Source organism: Musca domestica, unplaced genomic scaffold (assembly GCF_030504385.1).
Source record: "Musca domestica strain aabys unplaced genomic scaffold, Musca_domestica.polishedcontigs.V.1.1 366, whole genome shotgun sequence".
Classification (NCBI taxonomy): Eukaryota; Metazoa; Arthropoda; class Insecta; order Diptera; family Muscidae; genus Musca; species Musca domestica.
Window position 1 is genome coordinate 342,741 of NW_026712320.1, and position 23,604 is coordinate 366,344.

Here is a 23,604-nt window from a genome sequence, read left to right on the forward strand (position 1 = left end):
TTGAAAGCAATGCCGTAGGACAGGGGGGTACATTTTAATCGACAATAAAATAATGATTCATGTTGGTACTTCATTGAAGCCCTATTAAATTTGCCATATGTCTTCCCTATTAACACCTACTGATCTTGTATCTAAGGAATATAATTTTAATATCCCGGTAAAAAAGCCAAAGTCAATGAATTATTGGTTTCTTCCGAAATCTCTCTCTCCTAATTACCACCCAAATTATCCGTAAAATTATCTGTGTTTATTATTTACAAAAGTTTTAATTGATTTTCAATCAATTTACCATCGAATCGTTTACATAAATTTTAATAGCCCCCACATGGAAGAGTGCTACTTTGTCAAAACATGAAAAAACTCTCCGCCTCCGGTTGCCGTGCTTCTCCTCCACCAAAGATCAAATGTAAACAATTTGTCATGTCAAAACAAGAAAACATTTAATGAGGAATTTTCGTGTTTCATTGAAATTGTTTATTGATTCAATAATTAGGGTTGGCGTTTTTTCGATCAAAAAAAAAAAAAAAAAAAAAAAAAAAAATGGTCGGATTAAAACTGAAAATTGGTCGGGAATAGATTGTACTAAAATAATGTTGGACTGTCACAGGAAAATAGAATATAAATTTTCTGAAAAAAAAAAAAATAAATAAATAAATAAAAAATTTTTCGAATTTTTTGGTCAAATTTTTAAACAATTTATTTTGGATTTTTAGAACATATTTATGAAAATTGACCAGAAACAGAATTGTGTTGGAATTTTTTAAGGAATGTAAAGTGATTAATTTCTGGACTTCGAACCAAAAAATTTGGCAGACTTTTTGTACCGAAATTTTTTGGTCGATTTTTTGATCATATTTTTTTTAAATTTTTAGAACAAATTTATGAAAATTGGCCAGGAATAGAAGAGGGCTGGTCTTTTATAAAAAGATAAAATGCATAATTTCCTGATTTCACACAAAAACAAAAAAGGGAAACTTTTCCAAGTTTTTTGGTAGAATTTTTAACCACTTTATTTTGGATTTTTAGAACAAATTGATGACAATTGACCAGAAATAGAAGAGGGTTGGTATTTAAAAGGTATATAAAATGGATAATTTCTTTACTTTGGACAAAAAATTTGGCAGACTTTTCGACAAAAAATGTTGGTCGAATTTTTGGCCAATTTATTTTTGACTATTAGAACAAATTTATGAAAATTAACCACAAATAGAAGAGGGTTGGCCTTTAAAAGGAATATAAAATACATAATTTCTTGATTTTGGACCAAAAAAATTGACAAACTTTTCCCACAAAGTTTTTTGGGTCGATTTTTAACCACTTTATTTTGATTTTTTTAGAATAAATTTATAAAAATTGGCCACAGAGGGTATGCCTTTAATACAAAGATAAAATGGTTAATTTCTGGACTTCTGAGTAAAAACAAGGTTTTACTTTTTCGACCACAATTTTTTGGTCGATTTTATACACATTTTTCTTGTATTTTTAGAACAAATTTATGAAAATTTGACACAAATAGAATAGGGTTGGTCTTTTATAAAAATATATATGTATATATTTTCTGGACTCCGGACAAAAAAAATATGGCAGACTTTTTTGGCCAAACATTTTTGGTCGATTTTTTAACCAATTTATTTTGGATTTTCAGAACAAATTTATGAAAACTAGCAGGAAATAGAAGGAGGAAAATTTCAGGTTCAGACCAAAAAATTTGGCAGACTTTTTCGATAAAACAAATTTTTTGGTCGATTTTTAACCAATTTTTTGGGGATTTTAAGAACAAATTTCTCAGGAAAACAAATTTTAAAAATAAGATGTTTAAAAATAGTCCTTAAAACGACGACCCAAAAAATTGATCGAATTTTCCGACTAAAAACTAATTTCAGATTTTTATAAAGAATTATAAATTCTAGTTGCTTTAAAAAGGAGTAGCTACCATAAAACATTTTTTTACAAGAAATTATTCATTTCATTTAGACCAAAAAAAATTGGTAAGTTTTCGATTCGACCAACATTGAAAATAGTTTTTATTTAATTTTTTTCTAATTTTGAAGTTATATTTTTGACAAATGAGAACTGCTATAAATTTATTCACACTTAAATAGTCTAGGATTTGGTATGAAGTGTTTTAAACCAAAACATTCGCATATCTTTTAGACCAGAGTTGATGAACAAACATTTATAGATATTTTTAAAATATTAAAAGCATGCCTCCTCATGTGGGTTTTGGAAAATAATTTGATGTTTTCATTTTAAGTTGCAAATGTTTTTTTGTGGTCAAAAAGACCAAATTTTTTGGCCAGAAAATCGACCAAAAATTTTTGGTCAAAACCCAAAATACCAAAATTGAAAATATTTTTTATTTAGATTTTTAAATTTGAATATTTGTGCTTAAAAAATGAGAACTGCTAGAGACTACACCAGGATTTCATATAACGACTTTTAAACGAAAAAATTTAAGATTTTTTAGACCAGAGTTGACGAACAACAATTTATAGATAATTTTAAAATGTTAAAAAATCTACAACATTTTCTTCAAAAAAGAAAACAATTTGTTTTTAATGATTAAATCTTTACACTTTCCCCTTAAAAGGCTAATTTGTGTAGATAAATTCCGACCAAATTTTGTTTGATTTCTGATAATCTTTTATTATTATTTTCTTATTAAATATTTTTAAATAAATTTATTTTTTTTGTTAAAATATTTGAAGTATTTAGAGGTTTATTTTAAATAAAGACTAAATTTTTTGGTAAAAAAATGTATTGGTCGAAAAAATCGACGACATTATATGGTTGAAAAAATTGATTTTTCAATGGTTAAATTTTTACTTCCTCTTAAAAGCCTATTTTTGTAGATAAATTCCGACCAAACTTAGTTTGATTTTTGAAAATATTTCACTATTAAACATTTTTAAATAAATCTAATTCCTTTAAACTATTTGAAGCGTTCAGTGGTTTATTATAAATATTTTGTGGTGGTTAATAAAATCAACCAAATTTATTGTAAAATCGACCTTTTTGGTTGAAAAAAAAAATGAGTTTTTCACTGGTTAAATTTGTACAACTTCCTATTAAAGGTTTTTTTTGTGTATATAAATTCCGACCAAATTTTGTTTGATTTCTGAGAATCTTTTATTATTAAATATTTTTAAATAAATTTTAATTTTTTTTATTGAAATATTTGAAGTGATTTATTTTAAATATATATTTTTTGTGTTTAAAAAAGACCAAATTTTTTGGTAAATAATTTGACGAAATTTATTGGTCGAAAAAAATCGAAATTTTATGGTTTAAAAAAAATGTTAGATAAAATCCGACCAAAATCAGTTTGATTTTTGAAAATCTATTATTATTAAATATTTTTAAAGAAATTTAATTTTTTTAGTCATTTATTTTAAATATTTTTTGTGGTTAAAAAAGACAATTTTTTTGGTATAAAAAATCGACCAAATTTATTGGTCGAAAAAGTCGGCGACATTTGATGGTTGAAAAAATCAATTTTTTTCAATGGTTAAATTTTTACATCTTCCTCTTAAATTGCTATTTTTGTGTAGATAAATTTCGACCAAACATAGTTTGATTTCTGAAAATTTTAAATATTTTTAAATAAATTATAATTTTTTTTATTAAAATATATGAAGCGTTAAGTAATTTTATTTAAATATTTTTTTGTCATTAAAAAAGACCAAAACTTTTTGGTAAAAAATTTCACCAAACTTATTGGTCGAAAAAAATCGACCAAATTTATTGGTCGAAAAAACCGAAAATCGACATGTTATGGTAAAAAAATATTTTTCAATGGTTAAACTTTTACACCTTCCCCTTAAAAGGCTATTTTTGTGTAGATAAATTCCGACCAAACTTTGAAAATATTTCACTATTAAACTTTTTAAAATAAATCTATTTTTTTACTAAACTATTTGAAGCGTTCAGTGGTTTATTTGAAATATTAATTTTAGTGGTTAAAAAAGATTACAATTGACCAATTTTATTGGCCGAAAATCGATTTTTATAGTTGAAAAAATTGACCAATTTTTTTTGTGAAGTATTTAGTGATTTATTTTAAATATTAATATATATTCTCTTTGTTAGTGGCAACATGCCTTCCCTTTCGTACATACCGGCTTTTCCCAACACCCATGAAATTGGTGAGAGGCCGGCCAACCTATGGCTAAGAAAACATCAAGTGAAAACATATGTGCGTGTGTGCTCTAACCACACACAACCATATGTTGGCGATTTATGGCTTTTTACAAGAGTTTTGGACCAACAAAAAAGAAAAGCAAACGAAAACAAAGCGACAAAAATATTTTCTGTTTTTTCATCAAATTTTGTTATGAATGCCATCCTGCCGCCAGTGTTACGATCGCCTAGTCACAGCCACCCCCACCACCTTCACCCGTCCAGCACAACAAAAGCACTTTAAAATACTGATCCAAGAAGTAAAACTAATGACGACGACGAACATTATTTTTGAGATGACGAACACAAACAACAACAACAGCAACACCATCAATAAGAAAATATGAAATGAAATTGGAAAATTGTCTTAATGGACGTGGAAAAAAAAACACCAGCGAAGGAAAATATGCGGAAAATTCTTCAACACACAAATCAGTTGATACGTTAAAGGCGACAAGTTTAGACGGATTTTTGGTGGTCGGTGGAAGAAAAAAAAAAAAGAAAAGCAAAAGAAAAAAATCCAAATAAAAAACGCATATTTCGAAAGAACAAACGTCGCCACGGTGAATTTGTATTAAGATTTTCTTCTTCTCCATTATTTCCAAGAGCAATGGAGAACAAATTGTGACAAATTTTCAATATTTTACGTAATAAAATAACTCGTGAGACAAAGTTTCGTAGTTAAAAAATGTAGAAAAATCCCACTTCTTCAAAAAAAAGTGTTCTAAAATGTATCGATATTGGTGCCTTCTCTTAATCGTTTTCAATACTCTGCACATTTCCTGCGAATTGGTGGTGGTGGAGACCAGAACAACTGTAAAAGTGGGTAAGAAAAAGAACAGAACAGAACATCAGATCGGATTGGGAAAGTATAGTCCTATCTAGAAATCCATTAAGTTCGGAAAATTATTTTGTGATCGAATGCTCGAAATCAAACAGGGTTTTCGGAAATTTTGCCAGAAAAAATTATCAAAATTTAAAAGCAGAAAGTCTCTTCTTTAAATGGATGTTAATTACTTGGTTATAGCTCTTGAAACACCAGAGATACCGCTTAATTTTGATACATGCTAAAAAGTGGACATTTTTTGGTATTTTTGAGTAACCCCCTTCCAGAGAGCGTAACTTTGGAAGTAATAGGAGTTTTTTAATAAACTAACTGGATATGGAAAGTATAGAGATAGCTCTATCCTACTTTCTTTAGGGGGATGATTCAAAAATATTGTTATAAGCTAGCAATGCACCACAGAAATGTTGTTATAAAAAAATCATTGCGGAATAACTGTGAATATTTTTTGATCGCAATTGCTTAAGCAGTGGCCCGTGGGTTTTCGAAAACTTTGACTCAAAAATTTCCAAAATTTGATAGAAGAATGTCTCTTCTTTACATGGATGTAAATTACTTGGATATATCTCTCGAAACACCAGATGTAATTTTGATACATGCTGAAAAGTGGACATTTTTTGGTATTTTTGAGTAACCAACTTCCAGAGACCATAACTTTGGAAGTAATAGGAGTTTTTTAATCAAGTATCTGGTTCTGGAAAGCATAGAGGTAGCTCTACCTTACTGTAATTAGGCGGATAACTCAAAAATATTGTTATTAGCGAGCGATGCATTAAGTAAATATTGTTATGAAAAAAATTATTGTAGAAAAACTGTTAACATTTTGTGGTCGGAATTACTCAAGCAGTGTCCAGTCGGTTTTCGAAAACTTTGGCTCAAACATTTCCCAAATTTGATAGAAGAGTGCCCTTACTTTACATGTATGTAAATTTCTTGAATTATCTCTCGAAACACCAGAGATATTGCTAAATTTTTATATGTACTGAAAAGTTGGCATTTTTTGGTATTTTTGAGTAACCTCCTTCCAGAGGCCATAACTTTGGAAGTAATAGGAGTTTTTTAATCAAGTAACTGGATTTGGAAAGTATAGAGACAGATCTATCTTACTTTCTTTAGGCGAATAATTCAAACACATTGTTATAAGTGAGAAATACATCGAAAAATTATTGTTGTTAAAAAAAATCATTGCAGAATATCTGTGAATATTTCGTGATCTCAATTGCTTAAGCAGTGTTCCTGGGGTTTTCGAAAACTTTGGCTCAAAAATTGCCGAAATTTAAAAGCAGAAAGTCTCTCCCTTAAATTTATGTAAATTACTTGGATATAGCTCTCGAAATACCAGAGATATTGCTAAATTTTTATGTGTATTGAAAAGTGGGCATTTTTTGGTATTTTTAAGTAACCAACTTCCAGAGACCATAACTTTGGAAGTAATAGGACTTTTTAAATCAAGTGACTGGATTTGGAAAGTTTAGAGGCAGCTCTATCTTATTTTATTCAAGCAGATTCTTCAAAATTTTTGTTATTAGCGAGCAATGCATCAAGGAAATATTGTTATAAATAAAAAATCAGTGTGGAATCACTTTGAATATTTTGTGGTCGGAATTGCTCAAACAGTGTCCCGTAGGTTTTCGAAAACTTTGGTTCAAAAATATCCCAAATGTGATAGAAGTGTACCTCTTCTTCACATGTATGTAATTTTTTTGAATACATCTCTCGAAACACACGAGATATTGCTTAATTTTGATGCATGCTGAAAAGTGGAAATTTTTTGGTATTTTTGAGTAACCAACTTCCAGAGACCATAACTTTGGAAGTAATAGGAGTTTTTTAATCATGTAACTGGATTTGGATTAGAGGCAGCCCTATCTCACTTTTTTAGGCGGATAACTCAAAAACATTGTTATTAGCTAGCAATGCATCATAGAAATATTGTTGTACAAAAAATCATTGTAGAAAAACTGTGAATATTTTGTGGTCGAAATTGTTCAAGTAGTGTCCAGCTGAATTTCGAAAACTATGGGTCAAAAGTTTCCCAAATATGATAGAAGAGTGCCTTTTCTTTACATGTGTGCAAATATCTTGAATATATCTCTCGAAACACATGAGATATTGCTTAATTTTGATACATGCAGAAAAGTGGAATTTTTTTTGTATTTTTGAGTAACCCCCTTTCAGAGGCCATAACATCGGAACTAATGGTGATATTTTTTGCCATGTAACTTGATTTGGAAAGATTAGAAAGAACTCTTTTTAGTTTTCTTTAGTCAGGTAATCCAAAAATTTTGCTATTAGCAAGAAACGCATTGAAGGTATATTCTTAATGAAAAGAGTGTTGTAGAGTAATTGTAAAAATTATACTCTAAGAGAGAATATTTAGGGATCTGCTTGGATCTTGAAAATAAAAATTATGAAATATAAAAGAAGAAAATTCCACTGTTCATTTAAAATATCATTTGTTGCCATAGTTTAACAAATTCCAGAGATATGGTGAAATAATCGCATGTACAAAAAGTTGGCCAAATTTTTATCATTTTTGAGTAACCCCATTCCGAAAGTCATAACTTCCGAAGTAATAGGGTTATTTTAATATAGTTAGTGGATTTGGAAAGTTGAGAGGTAGCTCTTCATATTCGTACTTTGGTCCTTGATTGGATAATCAAAAAATTGTATAATAGCCTAGGGCTGTAACTAAGGAATACTGTTGAGAAACAAGGCCTTATAAAGAAATGAAATTTTTGAAATTAAAGTAAGGAATAAGGTCTTCGGTCTTGTTCAGATTATCGGAAACAAATTAGCATATTTAGAAGACGGAAATCTCACCTTTCATTTGAAGTTACATTTGTTCATATAGCTTTCGAAATGCCAGAGATATGACAAAATGTAGACATGTACAGGAAAGTGGAACATTTTTGCAACTTTTGAGTTACCTCTTTCCAGAGAGCGTTACTCCGGAAGTAATAGGAATATTTTGATAACGTAACTGGTTTTGGAAAGCAGAGGGGTAGCTCTTCATATCTTTTCTTTGGTCTTTGATCGGGTAATCAAAAATGTGTATAAAAATTTAGGGATATGTCTAAGAAACATTGTTTTTCAAAGAATAAATAAAGAAGTTTGAAATTTTAGTATATGAGACATATTTTGGGCCCTGTTCGGATTATCGCGATTAAAATTGCAATATTTAGAAGTCAGAAATTTCACCATTCATTTGAAGCAACATTTGTTCATATAACTCTCGAAATGCCAGAGTCATGCATTTCTTAGCACTCTGAAAAGTAAAGAAATAATAATAGAATTTTTCATGAAGAGTCATGCATAGCTTAGCACTCGGGATTTCTGGATAAAATTTATTAAATTTTGAGACAATATCATCTCACCTTAATAGAAAAGAACAACATATTGATGTAGCTCCATAAATAGACGAGATATAGCCTAATGAAAATCGATGCCCAAAAACTTGCAATGTTAGATAATTTTTGGTATTCGTTTTCTAGAGGTCATATCTTTGGACCTATTGTCGGTACGTGTTAATACCCTCAGGCTGGTTTTCAAAGAATATTCCCTTCTTTATGAAAATACAACAAATCTTAAGGTAGCTCCAATAATACCCAAGATATGGCCAAATGAAAACTCATGCACAAAAAAGTGAAATATTTGGTCATTTTAGGTAATTGTCTTCTAGAGGCTATATCTTTAGAACTTATGTCGGTACATGTTCATACCGTTAGGCATGTTTTAAAAGAATGTTATCACCTTTATAAAAATGTAGCACATGTTAAAGTAGCTGCAAAAATACCCGAGGTATGGCTAAATTAAAACTGATGCACAAAAACATCCACTTATTAGCAATATTGGGTAATCGTCTTCTAGAGGCCATATCTTTGGAAATAATTTCGATACATGTTTATACCCTAGGTAGGCTTTAAAAAATATTCTCACCTTTATAAAAATGCAATACATGTATAAGGAAACTCCAAAAATACCCGAGATATGGCCGAATGAAAATTGATGCACAAAAAAGTGAAATATTTGACAATTTTGGGTAATCGTCTTCTATAGGCTATATCTTTAGAACTTATGTCGGCATATGTTCATATCGTTGGTCATGTTTTGAAAGAATATTAATACCTTTACAAAACTGTAATACATGTTAATGTAGCTCTACAAATTCCTGAGATATGGCTCAATGAAGACTGATGCACAAAAAGTCCACTTTTTGCTAATTTTGGGTAATTCTCTTCTAGAGGCCATATCTTTGGAAATAATCCCGATACATGTTCGTATCCTTTAAGCAGTTTTGAAAGAATATTCTCACCTTTATAAAAATGTAGCATATGTTAAAGTAGCTGCAAAAATACCCGAGATATGGCCGAATGAAAACTGATACACAAACAAGTGAAATATTTGATCATTTTAGGTAATTGTCTTCTAGAGGCTATATCTTTAGAATTTATGTCGGTATCTGCTCATACCCTTTGGCAGGTTTTGCAAGAATATTCTCACCTTTATAAAAATGTAACACATGTTAATATATCTATACAAATTCCCGAGATACAGCTAAATGAAGACTGATGCCCAAAAAATTGAAATATTTGACAATTTTGGGTAATCGTCTTCTAGAGGCTATATCTTTAGAACTTATGTCGGTATATGTTCATATCCTTGCTCATGTTTTATGAATATTAATACCTTTACAAAAATGTAACACATGTTAATGTATCTCTACAAATTCTCGAGATATGGCTTAATGAAAACTGATGCACAAAAACGTCCACTTTTTGCCAATTTTGGGTAATTCGCTTCTACAGGCCATATCTTTGGAAATAATCCCGATACATGTTCGTACCCTCTGGGTGGTTTTGAACGGATATTCTTAACTTTATAAAAATGTAACACATGTTAAGATAGCTGCAAAAATACCCGAGATATGGCTAAATGAAAACGGATACATAAAACGTCAAATGTTTGAAAATTTTGGGTAATTGTTTTCTAGTGGTCATATCTTTGGAACTAATGTCGCTACACGCTGGTAACCTTGGAGTGGCTTTGAAAAAATATTCGCAACCGCTTAAAAATGTTCATAAAATTAACGTAGCTCCAAAAGTACCCGAGATATGGCCCAATGATGACTAATGCACAAAAACGTCAACTTTATGACAATTTTGGGTAATTGTTTTCTATAGGTTATATCGGCGGAACTAATTGTTATATGCTAAAAATGTAGATGGATTTTGAAAGAATAGGATATTTAAATGTTATCCTTCCTTAGGAATTTAAACCTATATATGCTAGTTGGGATGTTATATGGATTGCGAATTATACAAAAGAAAAATGGGATACAACATTATTTTTTATATACTTTACTCTTAGGTGAATAATTTTAATATTGATAAGAAATTTCAAAATGAAAACTACCAAGTTGTGAAGAAGGATGTCTTACCTTCACATTGACGTAAAATATAATGATATATCTCTACAAATACCAGAGATATGGTTAAAATAAATATATACCGAAAGAATTTATATTTTTGGCATTTTTGGATAGCTTTGTTCAGATACCCCTTTGTTTATGTCTAACTCTTTTTAGGTGCCCTATTTTTCAGCGGCGAGGATGAAACCGAATTAGCCTTCGATGAAGCAATACGTCAGATAAATAATCAAAAACTATTCGAGCTACAATTTGAAACAATAAAACGCTATGTACCAAATGAGGATGACAGCTTGGTGCTACAACAGCTAAGTGAGTATCCAGGGGCGAACAATTCCAATAAAATTGTTATAACATTTCAAAATCATTTGCAGCATGTGAGTTACTTGCCCAAGATGTGGCGGCCATATTTGGGCCCAGTTCCCGAGCCACAACAGGTAATAGAGAAGGTTCGATCCAAAAACGAAATATTTCTAAAATTTTAGAATTTTTCAGATATTGTTGCTCTGATAGCCAATAATGCAGGTATACCCCACTTGCAGTACGACTGGGATATTGACATTGATTTGGAACAGCGACGCCTGAACCACCAAATGTCGGTTAGTGTGGCGCCCGCCTTACAAACTGTGGCCCGAGCCTATTTGGATATTATACGCAAGGATTATAAATGGAGGAAATTTACGCTGATTTATGAAACAGAACAGGGTACGATAAATCTTTTGAATACTTTTTATTATTTTATATTGACTTTTGATGATTATTTGTAGGTCTAGCCCGCATCCAAGATCTCATGAATGTTGCCGAAGTAAAGAGGGAAAATATCAAAATCAGAAACCTAGCCGAATATGAGGATGATATGAGGGTATTGTGGAAGGAAATCGAAGAGGATTTCCATGAGCAGCGCCTGATCATGGATTGCAAACCCGAGTCGCTGGTGCCGCTATTGAATCAGGCCAAGGAATTTAAGCTATTGGGACCGTTTAGGGTAAGTTTTTTCCGAGGAACCAAAGAGGACAATAGACGGGGATTTTAGAGGACTTTAAAAGGACCTTAGGCATGGATATTTAGTACGAATTTTTTAGGAAGGATAATAGGCTTGGTTATTTAAGAAAAAATTTCGAGGACCTTAAGAGGACAAAAAGTGTGAATTTTTCAGAGAAATGTTCAAAGGCACAAGGACAATAGTCATGGATTTTTAAGAGGAATTTTCGAGGACCCAAAGTGGACCAAAATCGCGAACTTTTTAAAGGAATTTTAGAGGACTCATAGACGACAATATACCTGATTTTTTATAAGGAATTTTGGAGGAATCGTATACGACAATAGTCGTGGACGTGGACCGTAGTGGTCATGGACCTTAGTGGAACCACGGACAAAAATAGGAGTGGATTTTTAGACGGATTTTAGATAATTCAAAGAGTATAATAGGCGTAGATTTTTAAGAGGAATTTTAGAGGATCCAAAGCGGATAATAGGCGTAGATTTTTAAGAGGAATTTCAGGGGACCCAAAGAGGACAACATGCTTGGGTTTTTAAGAGGAATTTCAGAGAAACCATAGACGACAATAGGCGTGGATTTTAAGAGGTATTTCAGAGGACCAACGACGACAATAGGCGTCGATTTTTAAGAGGAATCTCAAAAGACCCAAAGAGTACAATAGGCGTGGATTTTTAAGAGGAATTTCAGAGGAACCATAGACGACAATAGGCGTGGATTTTTAAGAGGAATTTCAGAGGAACCATAGACGACAATAGGCGTGGATTTTTAAGAGGAATTTTAGAGGACCCAAAGAGGATAATTGGCGTGGATTTTTAAGAGGAATTTTAGAGGACCCAAAGAGGATAATTGGCGTGGATTTTTAAGAGGAATTTTAGAGGACCCAAAGAGGACAATAGGCGTGGATTTTAGAGATTAATTTTCGAGGATGGGAATAGGTGTGACTTTTTAAGAGAAATGTTCAAGGAGAAATTGTCAAGAATCCAAAGAGGCCAATAGGCGTGGATATTTTAGAGAAATTGTCAAGGATCCAAAGAGGGCAATAAGCGTGGATTTTAGAGTGGAATTTTCGAGGACCCAAAGAGGTTATTAGGCGTGGATTTTAGAGAGGAATTTTCGAGAACCTAAAGAGGATATTAGGCGTGGATTTTAGGGATTAATTTTCGAGGACCTAAAGATGGCAATAGGTGTGACTTTTTAAGAGAAATGTTCTAGGAGAAATTTTCAAGGATCCAAAGAGCGAGTAGGTGTGGAGAGAGAGAGAGAGTAGGTGAGGATTTTTAAGAGACATTTTTAAGGCCTAAAAGCCTGAGAAAGTCTGTAAAAATTTGTTTAAAAAATCCACGGCTGAAGGCCTGGTTAAGGCTGTAAGATTTGTTTAAAAAATTCATGCCTGAAGATCTGGGGAAGGCTTGAAGGCCTTTGGGAAGGCTGTAAAAATTTGTTTAAAAAATTCATGCCTGAAGATCTGGGGAAGGCTTGAAGGCCTTTGGGAAGGCTGTAAAAATTTGTTTAAAAAATTCATGCCTGAAGATCTGGGGAAGGCTTGAAGGCCTTTGGGAAGGCTGTAAAAATTTGTTTAAAAAATTCATGCCTGAAGATCTGGGGAAGGCTTGAAGGCCTTTGGGAAGGCTGTAAAAATTTGTTTAAAAAATTCATGCCTGAAGATCTGGGGAAGGCTTGAAGGCCTTTGGGAAGGCTGTAAAAATTTGTTTAAAAAATCCACGCCTGAAAGCCCTGGGAAGGCTGTAAAAATTTGTTTAAAAAATCCACGCCTGAAAGCCCTGGGAAGGCTGTAAAAATTTGTTTAAAAAATCCACGCCTGAAAGCCCTGGGAAGGCTGTAAAAATTTGTTTAAAAAATCCACGCCTGAAAGCCCTGGGAAGGCTGTAAAAATTTGTTTAAAAAATCCACGCCTGAAAGCCCTGGGAAGGCTGTAAAAATTTGTTTAAAAAATCCACGCCTGAAAGCCCTGGGAAGGCTGTAAAAATTTGTTTAAAAAATCCACGCCTGAAAGCCCTGGGCAGGCTGTAAAAATTTGTTTAAAAAATCCACGCCTGAAAGCCCTGGGAAGGCTGTAAAAATTTGTTTAAAAAATCCACGCCTGAAAGCCCTGGGAAGGCTGTAAAAATTTGTTTAAAAAATCCACGCCTGAAAGCCCTGGGAAGGCTGTAAAAATTTGTTTAAAAAATCCACGCCTGAAAGCCCTGGGAAGGCTGTAAAAATTTGTTTAAAAAATCCACGCCTGAAAGCCCTGGGAAGGCTGTAAAAATTTGTTTAAAAAATCCACGCCTGAAAGCCCTGGGAAGGCTGTAAAAATTTGTTTAAAAAATCCACGCCTGAAAGCCCTGGGAAGGCTGTAAAAATTTGTTTAAAAAATCCACGCCTGAAAGCCCTGGGCAGGCTATAAAAATTTGTTTAAAAAATCCACGCCTGAAAGCCCTGGGAAGGCTGTAAAAATTTGTTTAAAAAATCCACGCCTGAAAGCCCTGGGAAGGCTGTAAAAAATTGTTTAAAAAATTCACGCCTGAAGGCCTTTGGGAAGACTGTAAAAATTTGATTCAAAAATCCACGGCTTAAGACCTGGTTAAGTCTGTAAAAATTTGTTAAAAAAAATCCACGCCTGAAGTCCTTTGGGAAGGCTGTACAAATTTGTTTAAAAAATTCTCGCCTGAAGGCCTTTGGGAATGTTGTAAAAATTTGATTCAAAAATCCACGGCTGAAAACCTGGTTAAGTCTGTAAAAATTTGTTAAAAAATCCACGCCGGGAGGCCTTTGGGAGACCTGTAAAAATTTGTTAAAAAATCCACGCCGGAAGGCCTTTGGGAGACCTGTAAAAATTTGTTTAAAAAATCCACGCAGGAAAGCCTTTGGGAAGGCTGTAAAAATTTGTTTAAAAAATCAACGCCGGAAAGCCTTTGGGAAGGCTGTAAAAATTTGTTTAAAAAATCCACGCCTGAAGGCCTTGTGAAGGCTGTAAAAAATTGTTTAAAAAATCCACGCCTGAAGGCCTTGTGAAGGCTGTAAAAAATTGTTTAAAAAATCCACGCCTGAAGGCCTTGTGAAGGCTGTAAAAAATTGTTTAAAAAATCCACGCCTGAAGGCCTTGTGAAGGCTGTAAAAAATTGTTTAAAAAATCCACGCCTGAAGGCCTTGTGAAGGCTGTAAAAAATTGTTTAAAAAATCCACGCCTGAAGGCCTTGTGAAGGCTGTAAAAAATTGTTTAAAAAATCCACGCCTGAAGGCCTTGTGAAGGCTGTAAAAAATTGTTTAAAAAATCCACGCCTGAAGGCCTTGTGAAGGCTGTAAAAAATTGTTTAAAAAATCCACGCCTGAAGGCCTTGTGAAGGCTGTAAAAAATTGTTTAAAAATCCACGCCTGAAGGCCTTGTGAAGGCTGTAAAAAATTGTTTAAAAAATCCACGCCTGAAGGCCTTGTGAAGGCTGTAAAAAATTGTTTAAAAAATCCACGCCTGAAGGCCTTGTGAAGGCTGTAAAAAATTGTTTAAAAAATCCACGCCTGAAGGCCTTGTGAAGGCTGTAAAAAATTGTTTAAAAAATCCACGCCTGAAGGCCTTGTGAAGGCTGTAAAAAATTGTTTAAAAAATCAACGCCTGAAGGCCTTGTGAAGGCTGTAAAAAATTGTTTAAAAAAATCCACGCCTGAAGGCCTTGTGAAGGCTGTAAAAAATTGTTTAAAAAATCCACGCCTGAAGGCCTTGTGAAGGCTGTAAAAAATTGTTTAAAAAATCCACGCCTGAAGGCCTTGTGAAGGCTGTAAAAAATTGTTTAAAAAATCCACGCCTGAAGGCCTTGTGAAGGCTGTAAAAAATTGTTTAAAAAATCCACGCCTGAAGGCCTTGTGAAGGCTGTAAAAAATTGTTTAAAAAATCCACGCCTGAAGGCCTTGTGAAGGCTGTAAAAATTTGTTTAAAAAATCCACGCCTGAAAACCCTGGGAAGGCTGTAAAAATTTGTTTAAAAAATCGACGCCTGAGGGTCTTGGGAAGGGTGTAATAATTTGTTCAAAAATCTATGCCTGAAAGCCTGTGGAAGGCTGTACAAATTTGTTTTAAAAATCCACGGCTGAAGGCCTGGGGAAGGCTGTAAAAATTTGTTTAAAAAAATCCACGCCTGAAAGCCTAGGGGAGACTTAATTTTTTTCTTAAATCTATGGAAATTTTCCTTTTTTTCCAGAACTGGTTCCTAACCCATTTGGATACCCACAGCTCTGGCCTTTTCCAGGCCAATAATGCTGACTTCCAATCGAATATTACCTCGGTACGGGTAAAAGGTGTCGATGCAAATCCTTTTGAGCGGAAAAAGACAAGGATCACCGAAGTTGATGTGAGTCTACCTGGGAGACCCCCACTTCCGGAGTGAAATATTCATTTCTTTTTTATTCTATTCCAGCAACTTTTGGGCAATCAAACCATGCTACCCACTCTAATGTACGATGCTGTTGTCCTGTTTGCCAATGCCGCTCGAAATGTTATAACCGGTGGCAGGGAATTTGTGGAGCCTGCTGGGAGATGTGATGCCGAGGGGTCATATGCATGGGTGTTGGGGAAATATATTGTGGGCGAGATGAAGAGGGTAAGTTGGCCAAGGGGAGTCTTAATTCTTTAAAACGAAGATATTCTCCTCCTTTCTCCCCAGATCTCCGAAGACGATGTGGAGCCTCCCTTCAAAACCGAGAACATGAAAATCGATGAATATGGCCTGCGCAGCGAATTTAATTTGGAAATCTACAAGCCAACCATTAATGAGCCCCTGGCAACCTGGAGCCCTGACGGCAGCATACAGTCCGTACGCCGAGATTTCCAAATATCCTCCTCATCCTCGGCTGCGGTACAAGATTTCGCCCAGAGTCGTCGGGTGTATCGGGTGGTGACCCACATTGAAGAACCGTATTTCATGATGAAGTGGGTGAGCGAAATTGTTAGGAAAATAATGAAAATTGATTTTATTTGGCACCTTTCCCCCCTCTACTTCTCCTCCACCACCAATTTAGGGAAGATGCCGAAAATTTCCGTGGTGATGAAAAATATGAAGGCTATGCCGTCGATTTGATCCAGAAACTTTCCGAAATGATGGAATTTGAGTATGAATTTGTTTTGGTCAATGGCAATGGGAAGTTTAATCCGGTGACCAAGGAGTGGGATGGCATTATGAGGTCCTTGATCGATCATGTGAGTCATAAAATAAGGAGGGGAAAAGGGAAATGGGAAGTAATATGTCTCTTTCTTGTAGCGTGCCCAAATCGGTGTCTGTGATCTGACCATAACCCAGCTGCGTCGAAAATATGTGGACTTTACGGTGCCGTTTATGCAACTGGGTATAAGTATCCTGTTTTATAAACCCGATCCGGAAGTAAAGGATATTTTTGCTTTCTTACAACCCTTTGCGAAGGAGGTGTGGATGTATGTCATATTGACACAATTGGTTATGACGTTGGCTTTTGTTTTTATGGCCAGGTGAGATTTGAGTGGGAGGGGAAGAGGGGGGATTATCCATGTCTTAATTATGGATAATGGATTATCCAAGTTTCCAAATAACCGTGGATTTTTTGAAAAATATTTTTTCAATGAGTAAATAAACGTGGATTTTTTAAAAAATATTTTTTTCAAGGAGTAAATAACCGTGGATTTTTAAAAAATGTTTTTCGAGGACAATCTGTAAACGTGGATTTTTTAAAAAAATATTTTTCGAAGACCATCTGTAAATGTGGATTTTTTAAAAATATTTTTTGAGGACCATCTGTAAAAGTGGATTTTTTAAAAAATATTTTTCGAGGACCATCTGTAAACGTGGATTTTTTAAAAAATATTTTTCGAGGACCATCTATAAATGTGGATTTTTTAAAAAATATTTTTGGAGGACCATCAATAAACGTGGATTTTTTAAATAATATTTTTCGAGGACCATCTATAAACGTGGATTTTTTAAAAAATATTTTTCGAGGACCATCTATAAACGTGGATTCTTTAAAAAATATTTTTCGAGGACCATCTACAAACATGGATTTTTTAAAAAATATTTTTGGGGGACCATCAATAAACGTGGATTTTTTAAATAATATTTTTCGAGGACCATCTATAAACGTGGATTTTTTAAAAAATATTTTTCGAGGACCATCTATAAACGTGGATTCTTTAAAAATATTTTTCGAGGACCATCTACAAACATGGATTTTTTAAAAAATATTTTTGGGGGACCATCAATAAACGTGGATTTTTTAAAAACTATTTTTCGAGGACCATCTTTTAACGTGGATTTTTTAAAAACTATTTTTCGAGGACCATCTTTTAACGTGGATTTTTTAAAAACTATTTTTCGAGGACCATCTTTTAACGTGGATTTTTTAAAAACTATTTTTCGAGGACCATCTTTTAACGTGGATTTTTTAAAAACTATTATTCGAGGACCATCTTTTAACGTGGATTTTTTAAAAACTATTTTTCGAGGACCATCTTTTAACGTGGATTTTTTAAAAACTATTTTTCGAGGACCATCTTTTAACGTGGATTTTTTAAAAACTATTTTTCGAGGACCATCTTTTAACGTGGATTTTTTAAAAACTATTTTTCGAGGACCATCTTTTAACGTGGATTTTTTAAAAACTATTTTTCGAGGACCATCTTTTAACGTGGATTTTTTAAAAACTATTTTTCGAGGACCATCTTTTAACGTGGATTTTTTAAAAACTATTATTCGAGGACCATCTTTTAACGTGGATTTTTTAAAACTATTTTTCGAGGACCATCTTTTAACGTGGATTTTTTAAAAACTATTTTTCGAGGACCATCTTTTAACGTGGATTTTTTAAAAACTATTTTTCGAGGACCATCTTTTAACGTGGATTTTTTAAAAACTATTTTTCGAGGACCATCTTTTAACGTGGATTTTTTAAAAACTATTTTTCGAGGACCATCTTTTAACGTGGATTTTTTAAAAACTATTTTCGAGGACCATCTTTTAACGTGGATTTTTTAAAAACTATTTTTCGAGGACCATCTTTTAACGTGGATTTTTTAAAAAATATTTTTGGAGGACCATCTGTAAACGTGGATTTTTTAAAAAATATTTTTGGAGGACCATCTATAAACGTGGATTTTTTAAAAAATATTTTTGGAGGACCATCTATAAACGTGGATTTTTTAAAAATATTTTTAGAGGACCATCTATAAACGTGGATTTTTTAAAAAATATTTTTGGAGGACCATCTATAAACGTGGATTTTTTAAAAAATATTTTTGGAGGACCATCTATAAACGTGGATTTTTTAAAAAATATTTTTGGAGGACCATCTATAAACGTGGATTTTTTAAAAAATATTTTTGGAGGACCATCTATAAACGTGGATTTTTTAAAAAATATTTTTGGAGGACCATCTATAAACGTGGATTTTTTAAAAAATATTTTTGGAGGACCATCTATAAACGTGGATTTTTTAAAAAATATTTTTGGAGGACCATCTATAAACGTGGATTTTTTAAAAAATATTTTTGGAGGACCATCTATAAACGTGGATTTTTTAAAAAATATTTTTGGAGGACCATCTATAAACGTGGATTTTTTAAAAAATATTTTTGGAGGACCATCTATAAACGTGGATTTTTTAAAAAATATTTTTGGAGGACCATCTATAAACGTGGATTTTTTAAAAAATATTTTTGGAGGACCATCTATAAACGTGGATTTTTTAAAAAATATTTTTGGAGGACCATCTATAAACGTGGATTTTTTAAAAAATATTTTTGGAGGACCATCTATAAACGTGGATTTTTTAAAAAAATATTTTTGGAGGACCATCTATAAACGTGGATTTTTTAAAAAATATTTTTGGAGGACCTACAATAAACGTGGATTTTTTAAAAAATATTTTGGAGGACCTACAATAAACGTGGATTTTTTAAAAAATATTTTGGAGGACCTACAATAAACGTGGATTTTTTAAAAAATATTTTGGAGGACCTACAATAAACGTGGATTTTTTAAAAAATATTTTTGGAGGACCATCTATAAACGTGGATTTTTTAAAAAAATATTTTTGGAGGATCATCTATAAACGTGGATTTTTTAAAAAATATTTTTGGAGGACCATCTATAAACGTGGATTTTTTAAAAAATATTTTTGGAGGACCATCTATAAACGTGGATTTTTTAAAAAATATTTTTGGAGGACCATCTATAAACGTGGATTTTTTAAAAAATATTTTTGGAGGACCATCTATAAACGTGGATTTTTTAAAAAATATTTTTGGAGGACCATCTATAAACGTGGATATTTTAAAAAATATTTTGGAGGACCATCTATAAACGTGGATTTTTTAAAAAATATTTTTGGAGGACCATCTATAAACGTGGATTTTTTAAAAAATATTTTTGGAGGACCATCTATAAACGTGGATTTTTTAAAAAATATTTTTGGAGGACCATCTATAAACGTGGATTTTTTAAAAAATATTTTTGGAGGACCATCTATAAACGTGGATTTTTAAAAAATATTTTTGGAGGACCATCTATAAACGTGGATTTTTTAAAAAATATTTTTGGAGGACCATCTATAAACGTGGATTTTTTAAAAAATATTTTTCAAGGACCATCTGTAAACGTGGATTTTTTAAAAAATATTTTCCGAGGACCATCTGCAAACGTAGATTTTTAAAATAAATATTTTTCGAGAACCATCTGTAAGCGTGGATTTTTTAAAAAATATTTTTGGAGGACCATCTATAAACGTGGATTTTTTAAAAAGTATTTTTGGAGGACCATCTATAAACGTGGATTTTTTAAAAAATATTTTTGGAGGACCATCTATAAACGTGGATTTTTTAAAAAATATTTTTGGAGGACCATCTATAAACGTGGATTTTTTAAAAAATATTTTTGGAGGACCATCTATAAACGTGTATTTTTTTTAAAAAATATTTTTGGAGGACCATCTATAAACGTGGATTTTTTAAAAAATATTTTATCCGCTTTCTCCGGAGGGTTCGGATAAATTATCCATGTTATCTAAAGGATTTAAAAAAATATCCATAATTTTGGTTTCGATTTTTTTCAGAATTTCCCATCACGAATGGGAGAATCCCAATCCCCTCGTTGAGGACCCCGAAGAATTGGAAAACAAGTGGAGGACCCGTAACACAGCATGGCTTATGATTGGTTCAATTATGCAACAGGGCTGTGATTTACTGCCAAGGTAATGTTCCATAACGGATTTAAGATTTTTCGATAATAATTCCCTCTCCAAATTTTCCAGAGGCGCTCCCATGCGCATGCTCACCGCCATGTGGTGGTTCTTTGCCCTGATGATGTTGAGTACCTACACCGCCAACTTGGCGGCCGTCTTGACAAGCAATAAAATCAAACCCTCCATTGAGAGCCTAGAAGATTTGATTGATCAACATGAGATAAAATTTGGAACCTTAGAGGGTGGCAGTACCTCTCTCTTTTTTTCCGAATCGAATGAAACGAATTATCAAAAAGCCTGGAATCAAATGAAATCCTTTGAACCATCGGCCTTTACCAAGTCGAATAAAGAGGGTGTGGAACGGGTGCGCAAGGGTGAGGGGAAATATGCCTTCCTTATGGAGACGACAAGTTTGTCGTATAACACGGAACGGGATTGTCATTTGCAACAGATTGGCGATCAAATTGGTGAGAAACATTATGGCTTGGCTGTGCCGCTGGGGGCGGATTATCGTACCAATCTGAGTGTGTCCATCCTGAAGTTGAGTGAAACCAACGAACTTTACAAGCTGAAGAAAAAATGGTGGAAAAATCACAATGTCACCTGTGAGGATGATGAAACGGATCCACAGGCCGTGGATGGTGATGAATTGTCGCTGATCGAATTGGGTGGTGTTTTCCTGGTGCTGGTGGGTGGCATTGTGGTGGCCATTATTATTGGAATTCTGGAGTTTTTGTGGAATGTGCAAAAGGTGGCGGTGCGGGAGAAGGTAGGGAAAGGATGCCTGGAGATTCTTCAGATCAAAATTTTTAAATCTTTTAATTTCTTCTAGGTCACCCCAGGCGAGGCCTTCAAGGCAGAGCTAATATTTGCTTTGAAATTTTGGATCACCAAAAAACCGAATCGCATTTCTTCGATACGCACGAACAGTGATGACACTACCTCGCGTGCCTCTCGCTCCACCTCACGTCGTTCATCGTCCCAGTCGAAACAGTCCAAACAATCGAAACATTCGAAACATTCAAAAGTCTCCAAACGTTCGAAACGCTCCAAACGTTCAAGATCCCGTTCACGTTCGCACAGTAAAAGTCGTTCGAAGAAATATTCCACCTCGGGATGAAAATTTTGAAATTTTATATTTCAATAAATTTTGATAAAAAATAAAGATTTTGATAAAATAATATTTTGATAATTTTAATTGGAGGGTTTTTAAAGGGTTATGTTTAAGAAAGAATATTTTTTAAGTATTAAACAAACGTGGATTTTTTAAAAAATATTTTTCGAGGACCATCTGTAAACTTGGATTTTTAAAAAATATTTTTTCCAAGGACTAAATAAACGTGGATTTTTTAAAGAATATTTTTTCCAAGGTCTAAATAAACGGGGATTTTTTAAAGAATATTTTTCGAGAACCATCTGTAAACGTGGATTTTTTAAAACATATTTTTCGAGGGCCATCTGTAAACGTGGATTTTTCAAAAAATATTTTTCGAGGACCATCTGTAAACGTGGATTTTTTAAAAAATATTTTTAAAGGACCATCTGTAAACGTGGATGTTTTAAAAAATATTTTTGGAGAACCGTCTACAAACGTGGATTTTTTAAAAATTATTTTTCGAGGACCATCTGTAAACGTGGATTTTTTAAAAAATATTTTTCCAGGACCATCTGTAAACGTGGATTTTTTAAAAAAAAATTCCAGGGCCATCTGTAAACGTGGATTTTTTAAAAAAAAATTTCCAGGGCCATCTGTAAACGTGGATTTTTTAAAAAAAAATTTCCAGGGCCATCTGTAAACGTGGATTTTTTAAAAAGTATTTTTCAAAGGCCATTTGTAAACGTCGATTTTTTTGATTTTGGATTTGTAAATGTGGATTTTTTAAAAAATATTTTTTGAGGGCCATCTGTAAAAGTGGATTTTTTAAAAAATATTTTTTCGAGGAGTAAATAAACGTGGATATTTTTAAAAATATTTTTCGAGGGCCATCTGTAACGTGGATTTTTTAAAAAAATATTTTTCCGAGGAGTAAATAAACGTGGATATTATTAAAAATATTTTTCGAGGGCCATCTGTAACGTGGATTTTTTAAAAAAATATTTTTCCGAGGAGTAAATAAACGTGGATATTATTAAAAATATTTTTCGAGGGCCATCTGTAACGTGGATTTTTTAAAAAAAATATTTTTCCGAGGAGTAAATAAACGTGGATCTTTTAAAAAATATTTTTTTCGAGGAGTAAATAAACGTGGATCTTTTAAAAACGTGGATTTTTTAAAGAATATTTTTTCAAGGACCATCTGTAAACGTGGATTTTTTAAAGAATATTTTTTCAAGGACCATCTGTAAACGTGAATTTTTTAAAGAATATTTTTTCAAGGACCATCTGTAAACGTGAATTTTTTAAAGAATATTTTTTCAAGGACCATCTGTAAACGTGGGTTTTTTAAAAAATATTTTTCGAGGGCCATCTGTGAACGTGGGTTTTTTAAAAAATATTTTTCAAGGACCATCTGTAAACGTGGGTTTTTTAAAAATATTTTTCTAGGACCATCTGTAAACGTGAAATTTAAAAAACATATTTTTTGAGGACCACCGGTAAACTTAGATTTTTTAAAAAATATTTTTCCAGGTTCATCTCTAATCGTGGATTTTTTAAAAAATATTTTTCGAGGACCACCTGTAAACGTGGATTTTTTAAAAAATATTTTTCGAGGGCCATCTGTAAACGTGGATTTTTAAAAAAATATTTTTCGAGGGCCATCTGTAAACGTGGATTTTTTAAAAAATATTTTTTCCAAGGACTAAATAAACGTAAATTTTTAAAAAAATATTTTTTCCAAGGACTAAATAAACGTGGATTTTTTAAAGAATATTTTTTCCAAGGACTAAATAAACTTGGATTTTTTAAAGAATGTTTTTTCCAAGGACTAAATAAACGTGGATTTTTTAAAGAATATTTT

The 23,604-nt window shown here is 32.6% G+C and overlaps 1 protein-coding gene across 1 annotated transcript; it reads left to right on the plus strand.

Moving 5' to 3' along the window:
- Window positions 1-4,261: 4,261 nt before the first annotated feature.
- On the plus strand, window positions 4,262-21,792 carry LOC101896760 (glutamate receptor ionotropic, kainate 2). Its single transcript, XM_059126090.1, has 13 exons — window positions 4,262-5,005; window positions 10,611-10,763; window positions 10,826-10,888; window positions 10,947-11,156; window positions 11,219-11,436; window positions 15,643-15,792; window positions 15,859-16,041; window positions 16,105-16,370; window positions 16,460-16,637; window positions 16,699-16,922; window positions 20,516-20,653; window positions 20,714-21,413; window positions 21,477-21,792. Exons 1-13 carry the CDS (start codon window positions 4,909-4,911, stop codon window positions 21,762-21,764), a joined length of 2,868 nt encoding a protein of 955 aa, XP_058982073.1. The 5' UTR covers window positions 4,262-4,908; the 3' UTR covers window positions 21,765-21,792.
- The last annotated feature ends 1,812 nt before the right edge of the window (window positions 21,793-23,604 follow it).